This window comes from Heptranchias perlo, chromosome 16 (assembly GCF_035084215.1).
Source record: "Heptranchias perlo isolate sHepPer1 chromosome 16, sHepPer1.hap1, whole genome shotgun sequence".
In the NCBI taxonomy this organism is placed as follows: domain Eukaryota; kingdom Metazoa; phylum Chordata; class Chondrichthyes; order Hexanchiformes; family Hexanchidae; genus Heptranchias; species Heptranchias perlo.
In genome coordinates, this window is record NC_090340.1 from 62,794,708 (window position 1) to 62,818,426 (window position 23,719).

Below are 23,719 nucleotides of genomic sequence, written 5' to 3' on the forward strand. Positions count from 1 at the left end.
CTCTACAGTGCAGTCACATTACAACCAATTGTCAACCCCAGTCCATCACCGGCACCTCCACATCATTACAACCAGAAGGTCAGGGACTAAACCCTGGGGCGTCCCATAGTTTTGTATATTCGAGGCTGACCACAGTTCATTGGCTGGGAAAAGCTTTGGGACGCAATTAGGCAAAGTGTCTGTATTAAATGCTGGGTCTGAAAATAGTGCAATTGTTTGCAGGAGTTTCAGGTTCTATATAACATTGCAAAGATAAATGAACATTTATTTTCTTAAATGTAAAATTATGCAGATAAAAAAATTATAATCATTGCACAAAATAAATTATAAAAATTGCGCAAAAACATAAAAATACTGCAGGAAATAGAATAGAAGCTGATGGAGGGCGGGTTTCGAGCCCACAAGTCCCGGCTGCAGGGTTTGGCCGCGATCTGTTGCTGATCCGCCCTCTCCCTCGGTGCCAGGCCGGCATGGCTTCCGCGCCCAGCCCGGGGCCACGGCCCGTCTTACTGGGGATCCGAGACGCCGCCGTGGAGGAAGGGAGCCGCTGCTCTTGGGACACCAGCAAAGCGGGAGCGACACCGGTGAGAAGCGGGCGGGGAGCCGGGGATTAGAAGCGGGCGGACGGGCGGGCGGGCGAGCGGCTCCGCCTCGGGTGTTTCACTCGGCCCCTGCGGCACACGCGGGCGGCTGTGCGCATGCTCCACTCCGCCGTAGAACGCCGTGTATCCATTTTCGCGGACACAAGGTTCCAAAGCGCGTGGGCGGCGACTCATTCATTCAGAAAAAAAATGAATGAAACAAAAAAGGGGGAGGGGGCGGGTGACGCGTGACGCGCGCTCTTAAGCCCTCCCGGAGCCGCCTCTCGCAGCGGGGCCAGTGGCGCAATGGATAACGCGTCTGACTACGGATCAGAAGATTCTAGGTTCGACTCCTGGCTGGCTCGCTTACTTTTTTTTTTGTTTTTACTCAGTTTAAAGAAAGAAAAGTTGGAGGGAGGGGGGTTTCAGCTCATTTTATTAGTGCAAAAGAGGGGGAAATTACCCTGCACCCTTGCATTGTTAGGGCAGCTGCTAATCCTCAGCCTGCACCCAGGGAAGCTTCAATCTGCTCCCCAGCTCCCTGGGCAACACATGTCGCTGGCCAGCGAGGCCCACACATCCCATGAACGAATAATCAAAAAAACACCAACTTGCATTTATGTAGCGCCTTTAATGTAGTAAAACATCCCAAGGGGCTTCACGGGAGCAATTGTCAAATAAAATTTGACACCGTGACGCACAAGGAGATATTAGGATAGGTGACCAAAAGCTTGGTCAAAGAGGGAGGTCTAAAGAACATAAGAAATAGGAGCAGGAGTAGGCCATTCAGCCGCTCGAGCCTGCTCTGCCATTCAATCAGATCATGGCTGATCTTCAACCTCAACTCCACTTTCCTGCCCGATCCCCATATCCCTTGATTCCCCTAGAGTCCAAAAATCTATCGATCTCAGCCTTGAATATATTCAACGACTGAGCATCCACAGCCCTCTGGGGTAGAGAATTCCAAAGATTCACAACCCTCTGAGTGAAGAAATTCCTCCTCATCTCAGTCTTAAATGGCCGACCCCTTATCCTGAGACTATGCCTCCGAGTTTAGACTCTGCAGCCTGGGGAAACAACCTCTCAGCATTTACAGGCGTGGTGCCAGAGGATTGGAGCACTGCTAATGCTGTTCTGTTGTTTAAAAAGGGAGAACGGGATAGACCAAGTAATTACAGGCCAGTCAGCCTAACCTCGGTGGTGGGCAAATTATTGGAATCAATTCTGAGGGACAGGATAAATCGTCACTTAGAAAGGCACGGAGTAATCAAGGACAGTCAGCATGGATTTGTCAAGGGAAGGTCGTGTCTGACTAACTCGATGAATTTTTTGAGGAGGTAACAAGGAGGGTCGATGAGGTTAGTGCATTTGATGTAGTCTACATGGATTTTAGCAAGGCTTTTGACAAGGTCCCACATGATAGACTGATCAGAAAAGTAAAAGCCCATGGGATCCAAGGGAAAGTGGCAAGTTGGATCCAAAATTGGCTCAGTGGCAGAAGCAAAGGGTAATGGTCGACGGGTGTTTTTGTGACTGGAAGGCTGTTTCAATTGGGGTTCTGCAGGGCTCAGTACTGGGTCTCTTGCTTTTTGTGGTATATATTAATGATTTGGACTTGAATGTAGGGGGCTTGATTAATAAGTTTGCAGATGATACAAAAATTGGCCGTGTGGTTGATTTGAAAGCTGTAGACTGCAGGAAGATATCAATGGACTGGTCAGGTGGGCAGAAAAGTGGCAAATGGAATTCAATCCAGAGAAGTGTGAGGTAATGCATTTGGGGAGGGCAAACAAGGCAAGGGAGTACACAATAAATGGGAGGATAAACATTTGGATAAACATAATTTAATAGGACAAAGTCAGCATGGCTTTACAAAGGGGAAGTCATGTCTGACAAATTTGCTTGAGTTCTTTGAGGACATAACGTACAGGGTGGATAAAGGGGAACCAGTGGACGTAGTGTATTTAGACTTCCAGAAGGCATTTGACAAGGTGCCACATAAAAGATTATTGCTCAAGATAAAGAATCACTGGATTGGGGGTAATATTCTGGCATGGGTGGAGGATTGGTTATCTAACAGGAAGCAGAGAGTTGGGATAAATGGTTCATTCTCGGACTGGCGACCAGTAGCCAGTGGTGTTCCGCAGGGGTCGGTGCTGGGTCCCCAACTCTTTACAATCTATATTAACGATTTGGAGGAGGGGACCGAGTGTAACGTATCAAAGTTTGCAGATGATACAAAGATGGGAGGGAAAGTAGAGAGTGAGGAGGACATAAAAAACCTACAAGGGGATATAGACAGGCTGGGTGAGTGGGCGGAGATTTGGCAGATGCAATACAATATTGGAAAATGTGAGGTTATGCACTTTGGCAGGAAAAATCAGAGAGCAAGTTATTATCTTCATGACAAGAAACTGGAAAGTACTGCAGTACAAAGGGATCTGGGGGTCCTCGTGCAAGAAAATCAAAAAGTTAGTATGCAGGTGCAGCAGGTGATCAAGAAGGCCAACGGAATGTTGGCTTTTATTGCCAGGGGGATAGAATATAAAAACAGGGAGGTATTGCTGCAGTTATATAAGGTATTGGTGAGACCGCACCTGGAATACTGCATACAGTTTTGGTCTCCATACTTAAGAAAAGACATACTTGCTCTCAAGGCAGTACAAAGAAGGTTCACTCGGTTAATCCCGGGGATGAGGGGGCGGACATATGAGGAGAGGTTGAGTAGATTGGGACTCTACTCATTGGAGTTCAGAAGAATGAGAGGCGATCTTATTGAAACATATAAGATTGTGAAGGGGTTTGATCGGGTGGATGCGGTAAGGATGTTCCCAAGGATGGGTGAAAGTGGAACTAGGGGGCATAATCTTAGAATAAGGGGCTGCTCTTTCAAAACTGAGATGAGGAGAAACTTTTTCACCCAGAGGGTGGTGGGGGTCTGGAACTCACTGCCTGAGAGGGTGGTAGAGGCAGAAACCCTCAACTCATTTAAAAAGTACCTGGATGTGCTCTTGAAGTGCCGTAACCCACAGGGCTACGGACCAAGTGCTGGAAAGTGGGATTAAGCTGGATAGCTCTTTTTCAGCTGGCACAGACATGATGGGCCGAATGGCCTCCTTCTATGCCGTAACTTTTCCTGATTCTATGATTCTATGATACCCTGTCAAGCCCTCTCAGAATCTTATATGTTTCAATGAGATCACCTCTCATTCTTCTAAACTCCAGAGAGAAAAGGCCCATTCTACACAACCTCTCCTCATTGGACAATCCTCTTATCCCAGGAATTAATCTAGTGAACCTTCATTGCACCGCCTCTGAGGCAAGTATATCCTTCCTTAGATAAGGAGATCAAAACTGTACACAGTACTCCAGGTGAGGTCTCACCAAAGTCCTGTACAATTGTAGTAAGACTTCCTTACTCTTGTACTCCACACCCCCTTGCAATAAAGGCCGACATGTTATTTGCCTTCCTAATTGCTTGTTCTATCTGCATGTTAACTTTCTGTGTTTCTTGTACGAGGACACCCAAACCTCTCTGAACACCAACATTTAAGAGTTTCACACCATTTAAAAAATATCCTGTTTTTCTATTCCTACCAAAGTGAATAATCTCACATTTCCCCACATTATACTCCATCTGCCACCTTCTTGCCCACTCACTTAACCTGTCTATATTCCTTTGCAGACATTTTGTGTCCTCCTCACAGCTTACTTTCCCACCTAGCTTTGTTTTGTCAGCAAACCTGGATACATTACACTCGGTCCCTTCGTCTAAGTCCTTAATATAGATTGTAAATAGCTGAGGCCCAAGCACTGATCCTTGTGGTACCCCACTAGTTACAGCCTGCCAACCTGGGAATGACCCATTTATCCCTACTCTCTATTTTCTGTCCGTTAACCAATCCTCTATCCATGCTAATATATTACCCCCAATCCCATGAGCCCTTATCTTGTGTAACAACCTTTTATGTGGCACCTTATCGAATGCCTTTTGAAAATCCAAATATTCTACATCCACTGGTTCCCCTTTATCTAACCTGGTAGTTACATCCTCAAAAAACTAATAAATTTGTCAAAAACGATTTTCCTTTCATGAAACCGTGTTGACTCTGCCGAATCATATTATGATTTTCTAAGTGCCCTGTTACCACTTCCTTAATAATGGATTCCAGCATTTTCCAGACGACTGATGTCAGGCTAACTGGCCTGTAGTTCCCTGTTTTCTCTCTCCCTCCTTTCTTGAATAGCGGGGTTACATTTGTTACCTTCCAATCCGCTGGGACCGTTCTAGAATCTAGGGAATTCTGGAAGATCAAAACCAATGCATCCACTATCTCTGCAGCCACCTCTTTTAGAACCCTCGGATGTAGGCCATCAGGTCCAGGGGATTTATCAGCTTTTAGTCCCATTAGTTTCTCCAGTTTTAAGGACTGCCTTAAAGGAGGAGAGAGAGGCGGAGAGGTTTAGGGAGGGAATTCCAGAGCTTAGGGGCCTGGGCAGCTGAAGGCACGGCCGCCAATGGTGGAGTGATGAAAATCGGGGATGTGCAATAGGCCAGAATTGGAGGAGTGCAGAGATCTCGGAGGGTTGTAGGGCTGGAGGAGGTTACAGAGATAGGGAGGGGGCGAGGGCCATGGAGGGATTTGATCAGCCATGTTTTAACAGAATGTTGGAAATGGCTCAAGGGGTTAATGGCCGCCTCCTCTTCCTATTTTCCTATAAGCCTCCAGTTGGGGGCTGCAGACTCTTACAATGAAGTGCTTTGTTTTCTCTCCCACAGGATTGTGTCCCTGGTATCACCATGCAGTACCCTCACTGCACCCTTTGCTGTGACCCCCTGATTCACCTGGTACAAGTGTACTGCCCCCTCGAGGGCTCCCCCTATCACCGAACTATCAACGTGTTGGCGTGTCTGCGACCTGAGTGCTGGGGGAGGTCGGACAGGTAGGTTGTCTCAACCCGATCGCTAACATCTTGCGGGAACGAGAGAAATTGAGAATTCAGGAACGTTGCATTTTTACACAGTATTACACAGGATTTACAGTACGGAAACAGGCCATTCGGCCCAACTGGTCTATACCGGAATCCCACCCCTACTTCATCTCACCCTATCAGATTATCCTCCTACTCCTTTCTCACTCATAGAATCAGAGAAATTTACGGCACAGAAGGAGGCCATTCGGCCCATCGCGTCCGTGCCTCATGTTTATCGAGCTTCCCCTTAAATGCATCAATGCTATTCGCCTTGTGGTAGCGAGTTCCACATTCTCACCACTCTTTGGGTAAAGAAGTTTCTCCTGAATTCCCTATTGGATTTATCAGTGACTATCTTATATTTATGGCCCCTAGTTCTGGTCTCCCCCACAAGTGGAAACATTTTCTCTACATCTACCCTATCAAACCCTTTCATAATCTTAAAGACCTCTATCAGGTCACCCCTCAGCCTTCTCTTTTCTAGAGAAAAGAGCCCCAGCCTGTTCAGCCTTTCCTGATAATTGTAACCTCTCAGTTCTGGTATCATCCTTGTGAATTTTTTTGTACCTTCTCCAGTGTCTCTATATCCTTTTCCTAAATAACAGCCCACTGTCCTGGGCTTGTAGCTTTACTAGGGCTCTCTCTCTGTCTCTCTATCTATCTCTCTCTGTCTCTCTATTACGCTCTGTCTCTGTTTCTCTCTGTCTCTCTATTACTCTCTCTCTGTCTCTCTCTCTGTCTCTCTCTCTCTGTCTTTCTGCCTCTCTTTGTTTCTCTCTCTCTGCCTCTCTGTTTCTCTCTCTCTGCCTTGCTCTCTTTCTCTCTCCCTCTTTCTCTCTGTTCCTCTCTCTCTCTGTTCCTCTCTCTCTCTGCCTCTCTGTTTCTCTCTCTCTGTTTCACTCTCTTTTTCTGTCTGTTTCTCTGTCTCTATCTCTGTCTCTCTCTGTTTCTCTGTCTCTCTCTCTCTCTGTTCCTCTCTCTCTGTCTCTCTCTCTGTCTCTCTCTCTGTCTCTCTACTTATCTCTCTTTCTCTCTCTCTTTATCTCTTTCTCTTGGTTTCTCTCTCTGTCTCACTCTGTTTCTCTCTCTCTGTTTATCTCTCTCACTCTGTCTCTCTCTGTCTCAATTTATCTCTCTCGGTCTCTCTCTCTCTTTCTCTTTATCTCTCTCTCTCTCTCTGTGTCTCTCTCTGTCTCACTCTGTCTCTCCCTCTGTTTCTCTCTCTCTCTCTCTTTGTCTCTCTCTCTCTGTCTCACTCTGTCTCTCTCTCTCTCTGTTCCTCTCTCTGCCACTCTCTCTGTTTCTCTGTCCCTCTCTGTCTCTCTGTTTATCTCTCTCCCTGTCTCTCTGTGTCTCTCTCTCTGTCTCTTTCTCTTTCTGTTTCTCTACTTATCTCTCTTTCTGTCTCTCTCTCTCTTTATCTCTTTCTCTCAGTCTCTCTCTCTGTCTCACTCTGTTTCTCTCTCTCTCTCTCTCTGTTTATCTCTCTCACTCTGTCTCTGTCTCTGTCTCTCTCTCTCTATTTATCTCTCTCTCTCTCTGTGTCTCTCTCTGTCTCTCTCTGTCTCTTGCTGTTTATCTCTCTCTTTGTTTATCTCTCTCTCTCTGTGTCTCATTCTGTCTCTCTATTTGTTTATCTCTCTCTCTCTCTCTCGGTCTCTCTCTATCTCTCTCTCTCTCTGTTTATCTCTCTCTCTCGGTCTCACTCTGCCTCACTCTGTCTCTCTCTATTTATCTCTCTCTCGGTCTCTCTCTGTTTATCTTTCTCTCTCTCTCTCTCTCTGTTTATCTCTCTCTCTCTGTTTATCTCTCTCTCTCTCTCTGTTTATCTCTCTCTCTCTGATTATCTCCCCCCCTCTCTCTCTCTCTCTCTCTGATTATCTCTCTCTCTCTCTCTGATTATCTCTCTCTCTCATTATCTCTCTCTCTCTCAGATTATCTCTCTCTCTCTCTCTCTGATTATCTCTCTCTCTCTCTGTTTATCTCTCTCTCTCTCTGTTTATCTCTCTCTCTCTCTGTTTATCTCTCTCTCTCTCTGTTTATCTCTCTCTCTCTCTGATTATTGCTCTCTCTCTCCCTCTCTCTCTGATTATCTCTCTCTCTCTCTGATTATTGCTCTCTCTCTCTCTCTCTCTGATTATCTCTCTCTCTCTCTCTGATTCTCTCTCTCTCTCAGATTATCTCTCTCTCTCTCTCTCTCTCTGATTATCTCTCTCTCTCTGTTTATCTCTCTCTCTCTGTTTATCTCTCTCTCTCTCTGATTATATCTCTCTCTCTCTCTGATTATCTCTCTCTCTCTCTGATTATCTCTCTCTCTGATTATCTCTCTCTCTCTCTGATTATCTCTCTCTCTGATTATCTCTCTCTCTGATTATCTCTCTCTGATTTTATCTCTCTCTCTCTCCCTCTCTCTGATTATCTCTCTCTCTCTCCCTCTCTCTGTTTATCTCTCTCTCTCTGATTATCTCTCTTTCTCTCTGATTATCGCTCTCTCTCTCTCTCTCTGATTATCGCTCTCTCTCTCTGATTATCTCTCTCTCTGATTATCTCTCTCTCTGATTATCTCTCTCTCTCTCTCTGATTATTGCTCTCTCTCTCTCTTTCTCTCTCTGATTATCTCTCTCTCTCTCTGATTATCTCTCACTCTGATTATCTCTCTCTCTCTCTGATTTTATCTCTCTCTCTGATTATCTCTCTCTCTCTGATTTTATCTCTCTCTCTCTCCCTCTCTCTGATTATCTCTCTCTCTCTGATTATCGCTCTCTCTCTCTCTGATTATCGCTCTCTCTCTGATTATCGCTCTCTCTCTGATTATCTCTCTCTCTCTGATTATCGCTCTCTCTCTCTGATTATCGCTCTCTCTCTCTCTCTGATTATCGCTCTCTCTCTGATTATCGCTCTCTCTCTGATTATCTCTCTCTCTCTCTGATTATTGCTCTCTCTCTCTCTGATTATCGCTCTCTCCCTCTCTCTGATTATCGCTCTCTCTCTCTCACTCTCTGATTCTCTCTCTCTGTTTATCTCTCTCTCTGATTATCTCTCTCTCTCTGATTATTGCTCTCTCTCTCTCTCTGATTATCGCTCTCTCTCTCTCACTCTCTGATTCTCTCTCTCTGTTTATCTCTCTCTCTGATTATCTCTCTCTCTCTCTCTGTTTATCTCTCTCTCTGATTATCTCTCTCTCTCTCTCTTTATCTCTCTCTCTCTCTTTATCTCTCTCTGTTTATCTCTCTCTCTCGGTCTCTCTCTCTCTGTTTATCTCTCTCTCTCTCTGTTTATCTCTCTCTGTTTATCTCTCTCTCTCGGTCTCTCTCTCTCTGTTTATCTCTCTCTCTCTCTGTTTATCTCTCTCTCTCGGTCTCTCTCTCTCTCTGTTTATCTCTCTCTCTCTCTCTCTCTGTTTATCTCTCTCTCTCTCTCTCTCTGTTTATCTCTCTCGGTCTCTCTCTCTCTCACACTCGCTCTCCTCTAATTCTGTGATGTTTCGTGTTATTTTTCTGTGTGTTTTTTCTCCTTTCACATCCCTGCTCTGCATCCAACCAGAATGAGTTGTTGTTTATCTGGCGGGGGGTTTGGTGTTGTGGGTATCGGGTCTCGGCAGTTCCCTGCCCCCACCCACCTCCTCTATCCCCGTCGACCAGGAGACCAAGGGGCAACCAGGAAACGGTCAGACAGCAGTCGGCCCTTCTGGTCTCGGGGACTGTGTTTAATGGCGGCTCATCGTGGTGCTGAGGTTGGGGAGCTCTGCCTGAGGCTCAGAGTGTTGATTGTCTCATCGTTGCTCCCACAGCTGGAAGGTTCTACGGTCCCAATACCGGGAGACGGAGGAGAAACAGGGAACGACGTCGGAGACAGCGGAGGTGAGTCTTTAGTCAAATCCTTTCCTCCTCCTCCAACACCACCCTCCCAAATTTCCTTTCTGTCAGCAGTGTCTCAGTGGGTAGCACTGAGACAGAAGGCTGTGGTTTCAAATCCCACTCCAGAGAATTAAGCATATAACCCAGGCTGACGCTCCCAGTGCTGCACTGTCGGAGGTGCCAACTCTCGGATGAGACGTTAAACCGAGGCCCCGTCTGCTCTCTGGCAAAAGATCCCACGGCCACTGTTTCGAAGAAGAGCAGGGGAGTTCTGTCCTGGGGCCAATATTTATCCCTCAACCAACATCACTAAAAAACAGATTACCTGGTCATTATCAGATTGCTATTTGTGGGATCTTGCTGTGCACAAATTGGCTGCCGCATATCCTACATTAAAACAGTGACTACACTTCAAAGGTACTTCATTGGCTGTAAAGTGCTTTGGGACGTCCTGAGGTTGTGAAAGGCGCTATATAAATGCAAGTTTTTTTTTCTTTCCCTCTCCCTCTATCCCCTCTCTCCTCTCCCCGCTCTCCTTCTCTCCCTCTCCCCTTCTCCCTCTCCCCTTCTCCCTCTCCCCTTCTCCCTCTCTCCCCTTCTCCCTCTCTCCCCTTCTCCCTCTCCCCCCTTCTCCCTCTCCCCCCTTCTCCCTCTCCCCGCTCTCCCTCTCCCCGCTCTCCCTCTCCCCGCTCTCCCTCTCCCCGCTCTCCCTCTCCCCGCTCTCCCTCTCCCCGCTCTCCCTCTCCCCGCTCTCCCTCTCCCCGCTCTCCCTCTCCCCCCTTCCCCCTCCTCCCCTTCCCCCTCCTCCCCTTCCCCCTTCTCCCCTTACCCCTTCTCCCCCTTCCCCCTTCTCCCTCTCCCTTTCTCTTTAAGTTTGAACCCCCAAATCTTGATCGAGCTCCAGTTATTGATTGGGGGATGGGTGGGAGTAATTGTCCCCTTTCCACGCCCCCCCACGCCCCCCCCCACCACCGATCCCCCTCCCTATTGGCTGAAGGAGGTTCTTCCCAATTAAAGAATATTCCGGATTGCGGAACCGTTGATGTAGATGACAGCGGACAATTTGCTTTTGAAGAAACAGGAGGTTTCCGTGACGACGAGGGACTGGTGCGACGAGGCAGACGACTGGGGGGTGGCGGAAGAGCCCGATGCTCCTGGACTGAGCCTCCGGCTAGACGAGCCCCCGTCTACTGCGGCAGACGCGGAGATCGCAGCCCAGGCCACGAGGCTGGAGGGCCTCAACCTGCTGGAGGTGCCCGTGGGGGGGGGCCTGGTCACCCTGACTCCGGTTCCAAGCTTCCAACCTTTTTACATTGGCGTGGTGGACGAGGACGACTACACGGAGCAAACGCGATTCGCCCACGAGGAGAAGCTGCTGAAGGAATACCAGAGGCGAGAAGGAGTCGATGTCGAACAGTTGGCTTCCTCCAGGTGAGTGAACCTTTGAGGCGTTTTCATCGTCCTTTCCGCAGTGAATGCAGGTGGGGACCAGCGAGGCCCCCGCGTCCCATCCCCAGTCTGTGCCGGGTGACCCGATCACTCACTGAGCTCCCATTATCGTGTCACTCATGGCTCAGTGGGTCACTCTCGCCTCATTCCGAAGGTCGTGGGTTCAAGCCCCACTCCGGAGCCCATAATCTAAGCTGACGCTCCCAGCGCAGTGCTGAGGGAGTGCTGCACTGCCGGAGGTGCCGTCTATCGGACGAGACATTAAACCGAGGCCCCGTCTGCCCTCTCAGGTGGTTGTAAAAGATCCCATGGCACTATTTCAAAGAAGAGCAGGGGAGTTCTCCCCGGGGTCCTGGGCCAATATTTATCCCTCAACCAACATCACTAAAACAGATTATCGGAAAATAATATTTTGGGATCCAGTATCAGAGTAATTTGAGACATGATGTGGGGAGAGGGGAGCGGGGAGCGGGGAGAGGGGAGAGGGGAGAGGGGAGAGGGGAGTGGGAGCGGGGGGAGAGGGGAGTGGGAGCGGGGGGAGAGGGAGAGCGGGGGAGAGAGGGAGAGGGAGAGCGGGGGAGGGAGGGAGAGAGGGAGGGAGGGAGAGGGAGGGAGGGAGAGGAGGGAGGGAGGGAGAGAGCGGGGAGAGGAGGGAGGGAGAGAGCGGGGAGAGGAGGGAGGGAGAGGAGGGAGAGAGCGGGGAGAGGAGGGAGAGAGCGGGGAGAGGAGGGAGAGAGCGGGGAGAGGAGGGAGAGGAGGGAGAGAGGGGGAGAGAGGGAGAGAGGGGGAGAGGGGGAGAGGGGGAGAGAGGGAGAGAGGGAAGAGGGAGGAATAGGTGACTTTGGACCTCTGGTTCCCAAAGCTCTCCCCCACTGGGGGTTTTCCTCACCTCATGTCTGGATCTGTTTTAGACTCTTTGATGGAGATTGATTGCTCTGATTAGTCAACAATCCATTATCATCGTATCAGCAACTACCAGGATGGTAGAAGGAGAACTAGATGGACTCTGGTCTTTTTTCGTCCACAAATTCCTAAGTTTCTATGGTTCCTGCTCCTGATCACGACCATGTTGCTATGGATTGGGATGTGGAGATGGCAAAACTGTGGCCGATGGAGTTCAATGTGAGGAAGTGTGAGTTTGAATCTGAGAAAGACATTTGGAATATTTTCTTAATGGTGAGAGACTAGGAATTATGGAGGAGCAAAGGGATTTAGTTGCCCAGGTACACAAATCATTAAAAGCTAGTGCACAGATATAAAAAGTAATCAAAAAGGTTAATGGAATGTTGGCCTTTATCTCGAGGGGGCTGGAATACAAAGGGGAGGAAGTGATGCCTCAGTTGTTCAGAGCCTTGGTCAGAGCCCATCTGGAGAGACTGCGTTCAGTTCTGGGCATCGCAGCTCAGGAAGGATCAATCGGCCTTGGAGGGGATACAGCCTAGGTCTAAAGGGTTAAATTATGAGGACAGGTTGCATAGACTAGACTTGTATTCCCTCGAGTTTAGAAGGTTGAGGGGTGACCTAATCGAGGTGTTTAAAATGATAAAGTGGTTTGATAGGGTAGATAGAGGGAAACTATTTCCTCTGGTGGGGGGAGTCCAGAACAAGGGGGCACAATCTTAAAATTAGAGCCAGGCCATTCAGGGGTGAAATCAGGAAGAATTTTTTCACACACAAAGGGGCAGTGAAAATCTGGAACTCGCTCCCTCAAAAGGCTGTTGATGCTGGGGGTCAATTGGAGCTTTCAAGACTGAGATCGATAGATTTTTGTTGGAGGTGAGGGTATCGAGGGATATGGAGAGAAGGCAGTAAAATGGAGTTATATTCAGATCAGCCCTGATCTGATTGCATGGAGGAGCAGGCTCGGGAGCTGAACGGCCTCCTCCTGATCCCATGTACCTGTAGCGGGTGAGAATGAGATTGAGGTTGGCTGTGCCGTGCTGCCTCCTACAGTCGCATGGCCTGCGGACACGTGAAGAATGACCTGCTGAAAGGGCGACCAACCCCTCTCCGAACCACAACCCCTGCAGGATTGGGAGCCCTTCGGTCCCCGGTACTGAGGCCAATGATTAAAACCCGTGGATAATATTTCTTCCCTCAGCTGTGAAGACGGAGGGAGAGCAGAAACATACGAGAAGACTAAAGTCCGACACGGGGACAGAACCTTCGTCAAATTCCTGAAGCGGATTTCCAGGTGTCCTCAACAGATTTTGAGGTGTGTTTTCACGGGTTATCATATCCCTGCCAGCAACAGGGCCACAACTGGGATAATTTAGCACGCTGGTCGATCTCCGGTGATGTTGGAGATTCAAGACCAAGGTCGTGAGGTGAAGAGGGGTTAGGGGGCGGGCGATGATTGGACCAAGAGGCGCTAACAGAATTCAGCCCCCATTTTAAAATCAAATATCCTGTCCTTTATTTTTAAACAGTACTTTGATTTGATATTATTTAAGGTTAAATGGCAAAAGTGATGGCGATTTAGGAGGCAGAGAAGCAGAGTTGTTTGGTGCGTAGGAGTTCAGTACAAGCTGAGGAGCCGGGAGACGCAAAGCTGAGTGTCTACAGCGCCACCACGGGTGGGAGGGAGTCATTACAGCGTGACCCGTTTACATAGGCAATCTCCATTATAAACGTGACATAGGCATTTATAATGGGAAGAATTGACACAAAAATGTGACAACAGGAAGTAAGGTTTTGTAGACAAAAGTGCACACAGAAATAAGATTTTTAATATATCATAGATTGGCACCAACACGTCTTAAGGAAAGATCACACTTAACCCACTGCCAGTGAGCATTATGGGATATACTTCTTGCGTGACACATTTAATTCATCTCTTCAAACTGCTGCCACCACCAGCGATAGATCCGTACCCAACACCACGTCACCCGAGTGGTTACAGCTCAAAATGCTCAATCCAGACACAACCCGAGTTTGGAAGGACAGAATCTAGAATTGTAGAGCTGGGTGTTTTTTGCACTTCAAATACAAATACCATTGGAGAAATTCTAGTAGCAGCAGTGTGCTGAGGAGGCTCTTCCTTTTGCAGTGCTGGAAACTAATGCTTTTCCTGCTGCTGAAACCCTTTGTTACCTCCAGTCTCGACTATTCCAATGCTCTCCTGGCCGGCCTCCCGCCTTCCGCCCTCTGTAAAGTTGAACTCATCCAAAACTCTGCTGCCCGTATCCTAACTCGCACCAAGTCCCGTTCACCCATCACCCCCCGCCCTCGCTGAGCGACATTGGCTCCCGGTCCAGGAACGCCTCGATTTTAAAATTCTCATCCTCGTGTTCAAATCCCTCTGTGGCCTCTCCCCTCCCTATCTCTGTAACCTCCTCCGGCCCCACAACCCTCCGAGATCTCTGCGTTCCTCCAATTCTGGCCCCTTGTGCATCCCTGATTTCCTTCGTCCCATCATTGGCGGCCGTGCCTTCAGCCGCCTCGGCCCTAAGCTCTGGAATTCCCTCCCTAATCCTCTCCGCTTCTCCGACTCTCTCCCCCTTTAAGACGCTCCTTAAAACCGACCTCTTTGGCCAAGCTTTTGGTCACCTGTCCTAATATCTCCTTCTGTGGCTCAGTGTCAAATTTATGTTTGATAATTGCTCTTGGGAAGCGCTTTGGGAAATCTTACTACTTGCTATTTAAATGCAAGTTATGGTAGTTTTGAGTCACTGAGATCGTATTGCGTTGGAGCGTTAATCTTTATGGAGTGATCTTTAAACTTTACCATTGTTTGGTTTTGACTTTTTGCTTCCCTTGTTACCGCAGGTATTCCTGGAGTGGATTGCCGTTATTCCTATCCTCCCCCGCAGTCGGATTCCAGTCGGCCGTTCCGGCCTGCAGAATCTGTGGGAGTCGCAGGGTCTTTGAATTCCAGCTGATGCCGGCCTTGATTAACTTGCTGAAAAGTGCGAGCAGCGAAGGTACACGTGGCAGAAACCCAATCGCTCAGCGTCCTCTTGTCACGTTCCTGTCCCATTTTTGTGTCAGTTCTTCCCAGTATAAATTCCTATGTCCACGTTTATAATGCACCCGAGATACTAAAGAAAGAACTTGTATTTATGCAGCGCTTTTCAATATAAAATCAATATAAAAACGATAAAATTGTTTGTCTTGCTGAATGCATAAAAATTTTATACCCTTAAGTACATCAATTGGCCCTTTAAATATCGACCTCCCAAAGCGCTTTACAACCAATAAAGTACTTTTTTGAAGTGTAGTCACTGTTGTAATGTAGACAATGAGGCAGCCAATTTGCGCACAGCAAGATCCCACAAACAGCAATGAGATAGTGACCAGATCATCTGTTTTTTTTTAAGTGATGTTGGTTGAGGGATAAATATTGGCCAGAAAACGGGGAGGGGGGCACCTCCCTTGCTCTTCTTCGAATAGTGCTGTGGGATCTTTTACATCCACCTGAGGGTCTCGGATTAATGTCTCATTGTAAATTTGGCACCTCCGACGGTGCGGCGCTCCCTCAGCGTCAGCCTAGATTATGGGCTCAAATCTCTGGAACCGGACTTGAACCCATGACCTTCTGACTCAGAGGTGAGAGTGCTGCCCGCCGAGTCACGGCCGATACTAAACCAAATTTCAATCCGTTTGGGGGGGTTTTTGGGCAGATTCCTTCCCTCTTTTCCCCAAGGAGCCGTCTCTCGCTGGGGTCGGAGTTCACAAGGTTCCTGGCATCTTTACACAAACGCACTCCAACCGGAGTCGCTGGAAGACAGTCAGCTGCAGAAACCTAAGCTGATTTTCTCCCAGCGTCTTTCGGACGAGACGTTAAACCGAGGCCCCGTCTGCCCTCTCAGGTGGACGTAAAAGATCCCATGGCCATTATTTTGAAGAAGAGCAGGGGAGTTCTCCCCGGTGTCCTGGGGCCAATATTTATCCCTCAACCAACATCACTAAAATACAGATTATCCGGTCATTATCACATTGCTGTTTGTGGGATCTTGCTGTGCACAAATTGGCTGCCGCGTTTCCTACGTTACAACAGTGACTAGACGTCAAAAAGTATTTCATTGGCTGTAAAGCGCTTTGGGACGTCCCGAGGCTGTGAAAGGCGCTATATAAATGCAAGTTTTTCTTTCACTGTGGGATGACGTCACAGGTCAAAAAGAGATTGTTATTGAGATGACATTTGACCTCATCAGTGAACCAGATGAAGCGACACAAAATTCAGTGACAGTATTGTCAAAAGTGAACGGGGAAACTTTAACCTGGGATCTGTTGACTGAAAAAACATTTCCATATTTTACCATCTCCTCCCTTCATCTTCTGACAGCAATGACATTTCTAAATACTAAATATTAAAATGGAAGGTGGGTTACAAGGTTCCATGCAGTGCTCGTAACACAAGTAGGTGGTGCTGTGATGGGGGGATCGGCAATGTTATTTTTCGTTACCTGTCATAATGAAGAATTGGAACTATTCCAGTGCTCTCCTGGCCGGCCTCCCATCTCCCACCCTCCGTAAACTTGAGCCCATCCAAAACTCTGCTGCCCCGATCCTAACTCACACCAAGTCCCGTTCTCCCATCACCCCCTGTGCTCGCTGACCTAATTGGCTCCCGGTCCAGGAACGCCTCGATTTTAAAATTCTCATCCTTGTTTTCAAATCCCTCCGTGGCCTCGCCCCTCCCTATCTCTGTAACCTCCTCCAGCCCTACAACCCTCCGAGATCTCTGCGCTCCTCCGATTCTGGCCTCTTGCACATCCCTGATTTTAATCGCTCCACCATTGGCGGCCGTGCCTTCAGCTGCCTGAGCCCTAAGCTCTGGAATTCCCTCCTTAAACCTCTCCGCCTCTCCGCCTCTACACCTCTCTCTCCTCTTTTAAGATGCTCCTTAAAACCTCCCTCTTTGACCAAGCTTTTGGTCACCTGACCTTATAGAATCATAGAATGGTTACAGCACGGAAGGAGGCCATTCGGCCTGTCGAGTCCGTGCCGGCTCTTTGTAAGAGCAATCCAGTTAGTCCCACTCCCCCGCCCTTTCCCCGTAGCCCTGCAAATGTTTTCCTTTCAAGTACTTATCCAGTTCCCTTTTGAAGGCCATGATTGAATCTGCCTCCACCACCCCCTCGGGCAGTGCATTCCAGATCATAACCACTCGCTGCATAAAAAAGATTTTTTCTCATGTCGCCTTTGGTTCTTTTGCCAATCACCTTAAATCTATGTCCTCTGGTTCCCAACCCTTCTGCCAATGGGAACAGTTTCTCTCTATCTACTCTGTCTAGACCCTTCATGATTTTGAATACCTCTATCAAATCTCCTCTCAACCTTCTCTGTTCCAAGGAGAACAACCCCAGCTTCTCCAGTCTATCCACGTAACTAAAGTCCCTCATCCCTGGAACCATTCTAGTAAATCTCTTCTGCACCCTCTCTAAGGCCTTCACATCTTTCCTAAAGTGCAGTGCCCAGAATTGGACACAATACTCCAATTTTTCATCATATCCTCCTTGCTTTTGTACTCTATGCCTCTATTTATAAAGCCCATGATCCCGTATGCTTTTTTAACCGCTTTCTCAACCTGCCCTGCCACCTTCAAAGATTTGTGCACATATACCCCCAGATCGCTCTGCTCCTGTACCCCTTTTGGAGTTTTACCCTTTCGTTTATATTGCCTCTCCTCATTCTTCCTACCAAAATATATCACTTCGCACATCTCTGCGTTAAATTTCATCTGCCACATGTCCGCCCATTCCACCAGCCTGTCTATATCCTCCTGAAGTCTATCACTATCCTCCTCACTGTTCACTACACTTCCAAGTTTTGTGCCATCTGCAAATTTTGAAATTTTGCCCTGTACACCCAAGTCCAAGTCATTAATATAAATGTGACCTGTTGTCAATTTTTGTTTGATAATCACTTCTGTGAAGCAACTTGGGATGTTTTACTACGTTAAAGGCGCTATATAAATGCAAGTTGTTGTTGAAGGTCTGATCTGAAGGCGGGGGGGGGGGGGCGCAGGGGGGCGAGGGGGCGAGGGGGCGGGGATGGGGGGCGGGGATGGGGAGGCGGGGATGGGGGGGCGAGGGGGCAGGGGGCGGGGATGGGGGGGCGGGGATGGGGGGCGAGGGGGCGGGGGGGGGCAGGGGGGCGAGGGGGCGGGGATGGGGGGTTTGACGGCACTTTGACATGTGGACACCAGGTGTCTCTGCACCACAACCAGACTCCGGCCTGGGCAACGTTTGTCAGTTTTGAGTTTTATTTTACAATCTGTCAAATAGTCTTCACAAATTGCTTAGAAACGGGGCTATTCTGCACCCCCCTCCCCCCACACTGTTGTTGTTTGATCCAAAGAGCTTCTACAAATACATAAAGGGCAAAAGAGTAACTAGGGAGAGAGTAGGGCCTCTTAAGGATCAACAAGGTCATCTATGTGCGGAACCACAAGAGATGGGTGAGATCCTAAATGAATATTTCACATCGGTATTTACGGTTGAGAAAGGCATGGATGTTAGGGAACTTGGGGAAATAAATAGTGATGTCTTGAGGAGTGTACATATTACAGAGAGGGAGGTGCTGGAAGTCTTAACGCGCATCAAGGTAGATAAATCTCCGGGACCTGATGAAATGTATCCCAGGACGTTATGGGAGGTTAGGGAGGAAATTGCGGGTCCCCTAGCAGAGATATTTGAATCATCCACCGCTACAGGTGAGGTGCCTGAAGATTGGAGGGTAGCAAATGTTGTGCCATTGTTTAAGAAGGGCGGCAGGGAAAAGCCTGGGAACTACAGACCAGTGAGCCTGACATCTGTAGTGGGTAAGTTGTTAGAGGGTATTCTGAGAGACAGGATCTACAGGCATTTGGAGAGGCAGGGACTGATTAGGAACAGTCAGCATGGTTTTGTGAGAGGAAAATCATGTCTCACAAATTTGATTGAGTTTTTTGAAGGGGTAACCAAGAAGATAGATGAGGGCTGTGCAGTAGACGTGGTCTACGTGGACTTTAGCAAAGCCTTTGACAAGGTACCGCATGGTAGGTTGTTACATAAGGTTAGATCTCACGGGATCCAAGGTGAGGTAGCCAATTGGATACAAAATCGGATTGACGACAGAAGACAGAGGGTGGTTGTAGAGGGTTGTTTTTCAAATTGGAGGCCTGTGACCAGCGGTGTGCCTCAGGGATCGGTGCTGGGTCCGCTGTTATTTGTTATTTATATTAATGATTTGGATGAGAATTTAGGAGGCATGGTTAGTAAGTTTGCAGATGACACCAAGATTGGTGGCATTGTGGACAGTGAAGAAGGTTATCTAGGATTGCAACGGGATCTTGATAAATTGGGCCAGTGGGCCGATGAATGGCAGATGGAATTTAATTTAGATAAATGTGAGGTGATGCATTTTGGTAGATCGAATCGGGCCAGGACCTACTCCGTTAATGGTAGGGCGTTGGGGAGAGTTATAGAACAAAGAGATCTGGGAGTACAGGTTCATAGCTCCTTGAAAGTGGAGTCACAGGTGGATAGGGTGGTGAAGAAGGCATTCAGCATGCTTGGTTTCATTGGTCAGAACATTGAATACAGGAGTTGGGATGTCTTGTTGAAGTTGTACAAGACATTAGTAAGGCCACACTTGGAATACTGTGTACAGTTCTGGTCACCCTATTATAGAAAGGATATTATTAAACTAGAAAGAGTGCAGAAAAGATTTACTAGGATGCTACCGGGACTTGATGGTTTGACTTATAGGGAGAGGTTAGATAGACTGAGACTTTTTTCCCTGGAGAGTAGGAGGTTTAGGGGTGATCTTATAGAAGTCTATAAAATAATGAGGGGCATAGATAAGGTAGATAGTCAAAATCTTTTCCCAAAGGTAGGGGAGTCTATAACGAGGGGGCATAGATTTAAGGTGAGAGGGGAGAGATACAAAAGGGTCCAGAGGGGCAATTTTTTCACTCAAAGGGTGGTGAGTGTCTGGAACGAGCTGCCAGAGGCAGTAGTAGAGGCGGGTACAATTTTGTCTTTTAAAAAGCATTTGGACAGTTACATGGGTAAGATGGGTATAGAGGGATATGGGCCAAGTGCAGGCAACTGGGACTAGCTTAGTGGTATAAACTGGGCGACATGGACATGTTGGGCCGAAGGGCCTGTTTCCATGTTGTAAACTTCTATGATTCTATGATCAGTGGCCACTTCTCTCCTGCACCATAGAATGATAGAATGATAGAAAGGTTACAGCACGAAAGGAGGCCATTTGGCCCATCGAGTCCGTGCTGGCTCTCTGCCCTTTCCCCGCAGCCCTGCAAATGATGGCGGCTATTCCTGCCGGGATCCACACTTTTAAGTTCGACGGCCTCCCGCCTCCTTAAAGCACATTGTTGGCTGGTCTGCTGAAGCCTGTTTGAGGGAAGAGGGGCTCCCACTTCCCCTGTCTCCCCGTTGTTCAGATGAAAACTTGGGCCTGGTGGCGGAGAGTCAATCTCACCATCCTCCCCCCATCCGCCCCACCCCCCGCTCAGATAATGTTTCAGAAAGGCAACCCCCCTCTCTCCTTCCACCCACTGAAGGAATTTGCCAGCCTCCCTGCTCTTGCCTTCCCGACCCCATCCCCTCCTCTTCCCCCTCCTCTTCCTCCCCCTCTGCCTCTTCCCCCACCCCCTTTCCTCCAATCCATTCCCCCAACCCCCAAGTTTGGTTGCTTCCCCCTCCCTCAGCCCTGAAGACTACACTTGGTTTTCACTCCCCGTTTCCAGCGCTACAACAGATGGACGATTGAGAACCCAGGTGAAGGGCCCAGGCCCAGAGTACAACACAGCACCAGGGTTGAAGAGCAGGAGAGAAGATGAGGAAGTACTGGTTGGGTTGACGCCAAGCTTGGGTTTGGGACGACTGAGGAAGGTGAAGAGTTGCAGAGTTTTGAGATGCCGGGGAAGGAGTGAGTTGGAGTCAGACTTATGCTGGGGTTTGGTCCCACAGACACCAGTTGCCTTCTGAAGCCTCACCTAACCGACCGATCACAGAGCATCAACATCCTATCTGTTGTTTTTCGATGTCCGTCAAAATCTTCGGTCTCTGGCAGATTCCTCGTTGAACACCGAACTGGAATTGCCCCTGGAATCCCACATCCTGGGCAATTCTGGGCACCACAGTTTAGGAAAGACGTCAAGGGTTTGGAGAGGGTGCACAGGAGATTTACTAGAATTATGCTATATAGAATTTACAGCACAGAAACAGGCCATTCGGCCCAACTGGTCTGTGCCGGTGTTTATGCTCCACGCGAGCCTCCTCCTACCCTACTTCATCGAATCCTATCAGCACATCCTTCTATTCCTTTCCCCCTCTTCTTCTTATCTAGCTTCCCCTTAAATGCACCTATGAAGGTTGAATGGTACCATGGATGAGGGACTTCAGTTATGTGGAGAGACTGGAGACGTTGGGATTGTTCCCCTTAGAACGGAGAAGGTTAAGGAGAGGTTTTTGATAGAGTAAATAAGGAGAAACTGTTTCCAGTGGCAGGAGGGTCAGTAACCAGAGGACACAGATTTAAGATAATTAGCAAAAGAACCAGGGGGAAGAAGTGGAGAATTTTTTTTAGGCAGTGAGTTGTGATGATCTGGAATGCGCTGCCTGAAAGGGCGGTGGAAGCAGATTCAATAATAACTTTCAAGAGGGAATTGGATAAATGCTTGAAAAGGAAAAATTTGCAGGGCTATGGGGAAAGAGCAGGGGGAGTGGGACTGATTGGATAGCTCTTTCAAAGAGCCGGCACAGACACAATGGGCCGAATGGCCTCCTTCTGTGCTGTATGATTGTATTCCTGTCTTGTCTGTGAGACAGAGGGTCCATTCCCATGGCAGCACACTATCCCATTGATTGCATCACATTACAAACACTCCATAATTCCCTACATGTTCCCCAGAAACTATAAATGTGACATTTTTTAAAAAAATTAATTGATGAAAACAATTCTTTTGCAGAGGTGAGTGTGGAGTTCGGGACGGTTTTGATTTACACGTGCGAGAGGAGCTGCTGGGAACCCAGTAACCAGACGCCCAGAGAGGAACGTGCCTTTGTACAGGGAGATCCAGACCAGCACTTCTTCAGATAGACGTTAATCACCGGTGATCTTGTTCTAAATAAAAACTGAACATTACTTCTGAACCCTGACCCTCTGCAGTTGGATTAAAGCTGTGATCTGACGCCAGTGCTGGAAGTTTAGCTGCACCTCCACATTTGGACACCAGGTGGCTCTGCACCAACGTCCCCTGCACCATAATAGGAGCAGGAGTGGGCCATTCGGCCCCTCGATTCTGCTCCGCCCTTCAATAAGATTATGGCTGATCTTCAACCTCAACGCCATTTTCCTGCACCGTTCCCATATCCCTTGATGCCTTTAATATCTAGAAATCTATCAATCTCTGTTTTGAATGTACTCAATGACTGAGCATCCACAGGCCCCTGGGGGAGAGAATTCCAAAGATCCTCCACCCTCTGAGTGAAGAAATTTCTCCTCATCTCAGTGTTAAATGGCCGACCCCTTATTAAGACCGAAAGGTCTTGCATTTCTATAGCGCCTTTCACGACCCCAAGACGTCCCAAAGCGCTTCACAGCCAATGAAGTACTTTTCAAGTGTAGTTTTTGAAGTGTAGCCACTGTTGTAATGTAGGGAAATGAGGCAGCCAATTTGCACACAGCAAGATCCCACAAACAGCAATAAGTTAATGACCAAATCAGCTGTTTGATTGATGTTGGTTGAGGGATAAATGTTAGCCAGGACACTGGAGAGAACTCCCCTGCTCTTCTTCGAAATATTGCCATAGGAATCTTTCACCTCCACCCAAGAGGGAAAACGAGGCCTCGATTTAGCATCTCAACCAACGGTGCAGCACTCCCTCACTGCACTGGGAGTGTTGGCCTGGATTACGTGCTCAAATCCACGACCCAGTGCTACCCACTGAGCCAAGGCTAACACCAAAGGAACAGAATACGGAGCAAACGTGATCAACGGTCTCGCTAGCTGGAAGGACAAAAAACCTCAGCAGAGGCCGAAAGAAATAGCATTGTTTAAGCTCCAGTGTAGGTGGAGTGAGAGTGGAGATGGAGAAACTGAGATGTCATCATCTTTGCATAAAAATGGTCGGTGCCTCCACAAGAGGGGAAGAACCCTGTCCATCGTTCCCTTAAACCCATCAGGAAGAGTACAGCCCAAATTCATAACCACGGGGGTCATAAAATTGTACAACACAGGAGGCCATTCGGCCCATCACTCCTGTGCTGGATCTCTGAACAATGTATCCCCTTAGTCCCATTCACCTGCCTTTTCCCTATTCCCCTTTCAATTTTTTTCCAAATATTTCTCCACTTCCCTTTTAAAAGCTATTACAGATTCTGCTTCCAACAGTTTCTGATAGAACATTCCACATCCCAACACATTAAAAAGTTTCTCCGAACCTTTCTGGTCTTTTGATGCCCTGTAATTACCAATCAGTGGAAATAGTTCTCCCCCCCCCCCCCCCCCCCGCCCGATTTACCTAGTCAAAACCCCTCCCTAATTTTGAGTTTGAGTTTTCAGCTGGAAAGCTGGATGTGCCTTTTGCTTTGCAAGTGTTTGGCTTCTCTGGTAAAAGGAGTGTGTACCCGAGTCTTCCGCATCGGACGGTCCCAGGTTTGATCCCAGGACTGTCCCAAGTTGGAATGGCAAGCCAGCAGCAGAAATATTGCAGTGGCCCAGAACTAGGAGAGAAAAATCAGCAACATTCTCCAGTCACATCACTATCTGGACTCCTCCTTCCACACTCCTACTGGAAAGTGCTCATGTGTGGACATGAGGCGAGGATGAGATACCTCTGATGGGAGTATGCAGAACAATCTTAAAATTAGAGCCAGGCCATTCAGGAGCGAAATCAGGAA

General features: G+C 48.1%; 1 protein-coding gene and 1 non-coding gene across 3 annotated transcripts; both read left to right on the forward strand.

Annotated features, from left to right (window-relative positions):
* The first annotated feature begins 403 nt into the window (after nt 1-403).
* Nucleotides 404-21,969, forward strand: pdcd2l (programmed cell death 2-like). 2 transcript variants are annotated; one of them, XM_067998194.1, is made up of 7 exons: nt 404-584; nt 5,362-5,525; nt 9,346-9,415; nt 10,494-10,843; nt 12,963-13,076; nt 14,630-14,784; nt 21,786-21,969. In XM_067998194.1, exons 1-7 carry the CDS (start codon nt 471-473, stop codon nt 21,914-21,916), a joined length of 1,098 nt encoding a protein of 365 aa, XP_067854295.1. In that variant the 5' UTR covers nt 404-470; the 3' UTR covers nt 21,917-21,969. The 2 variants fall into 2 exon arrangements, with proteins under 2 accessions (XP_067854295.1, XP_067854294.1); XM_067998193.1 differs by having other exon boundaries at nt 406-584; nt 10,488-10,843.
* trnar-acg (transfer RNA arginine (anticodon ACG)) lies at nt 874-946 on the forward strand. The gene has a single exon. It is a non-coding gene; the product is annotated as a tRNA-Arg (tRNA).
* Nucleotides 21,970-23,719: the final 1,750 nt, after the last annotated feature.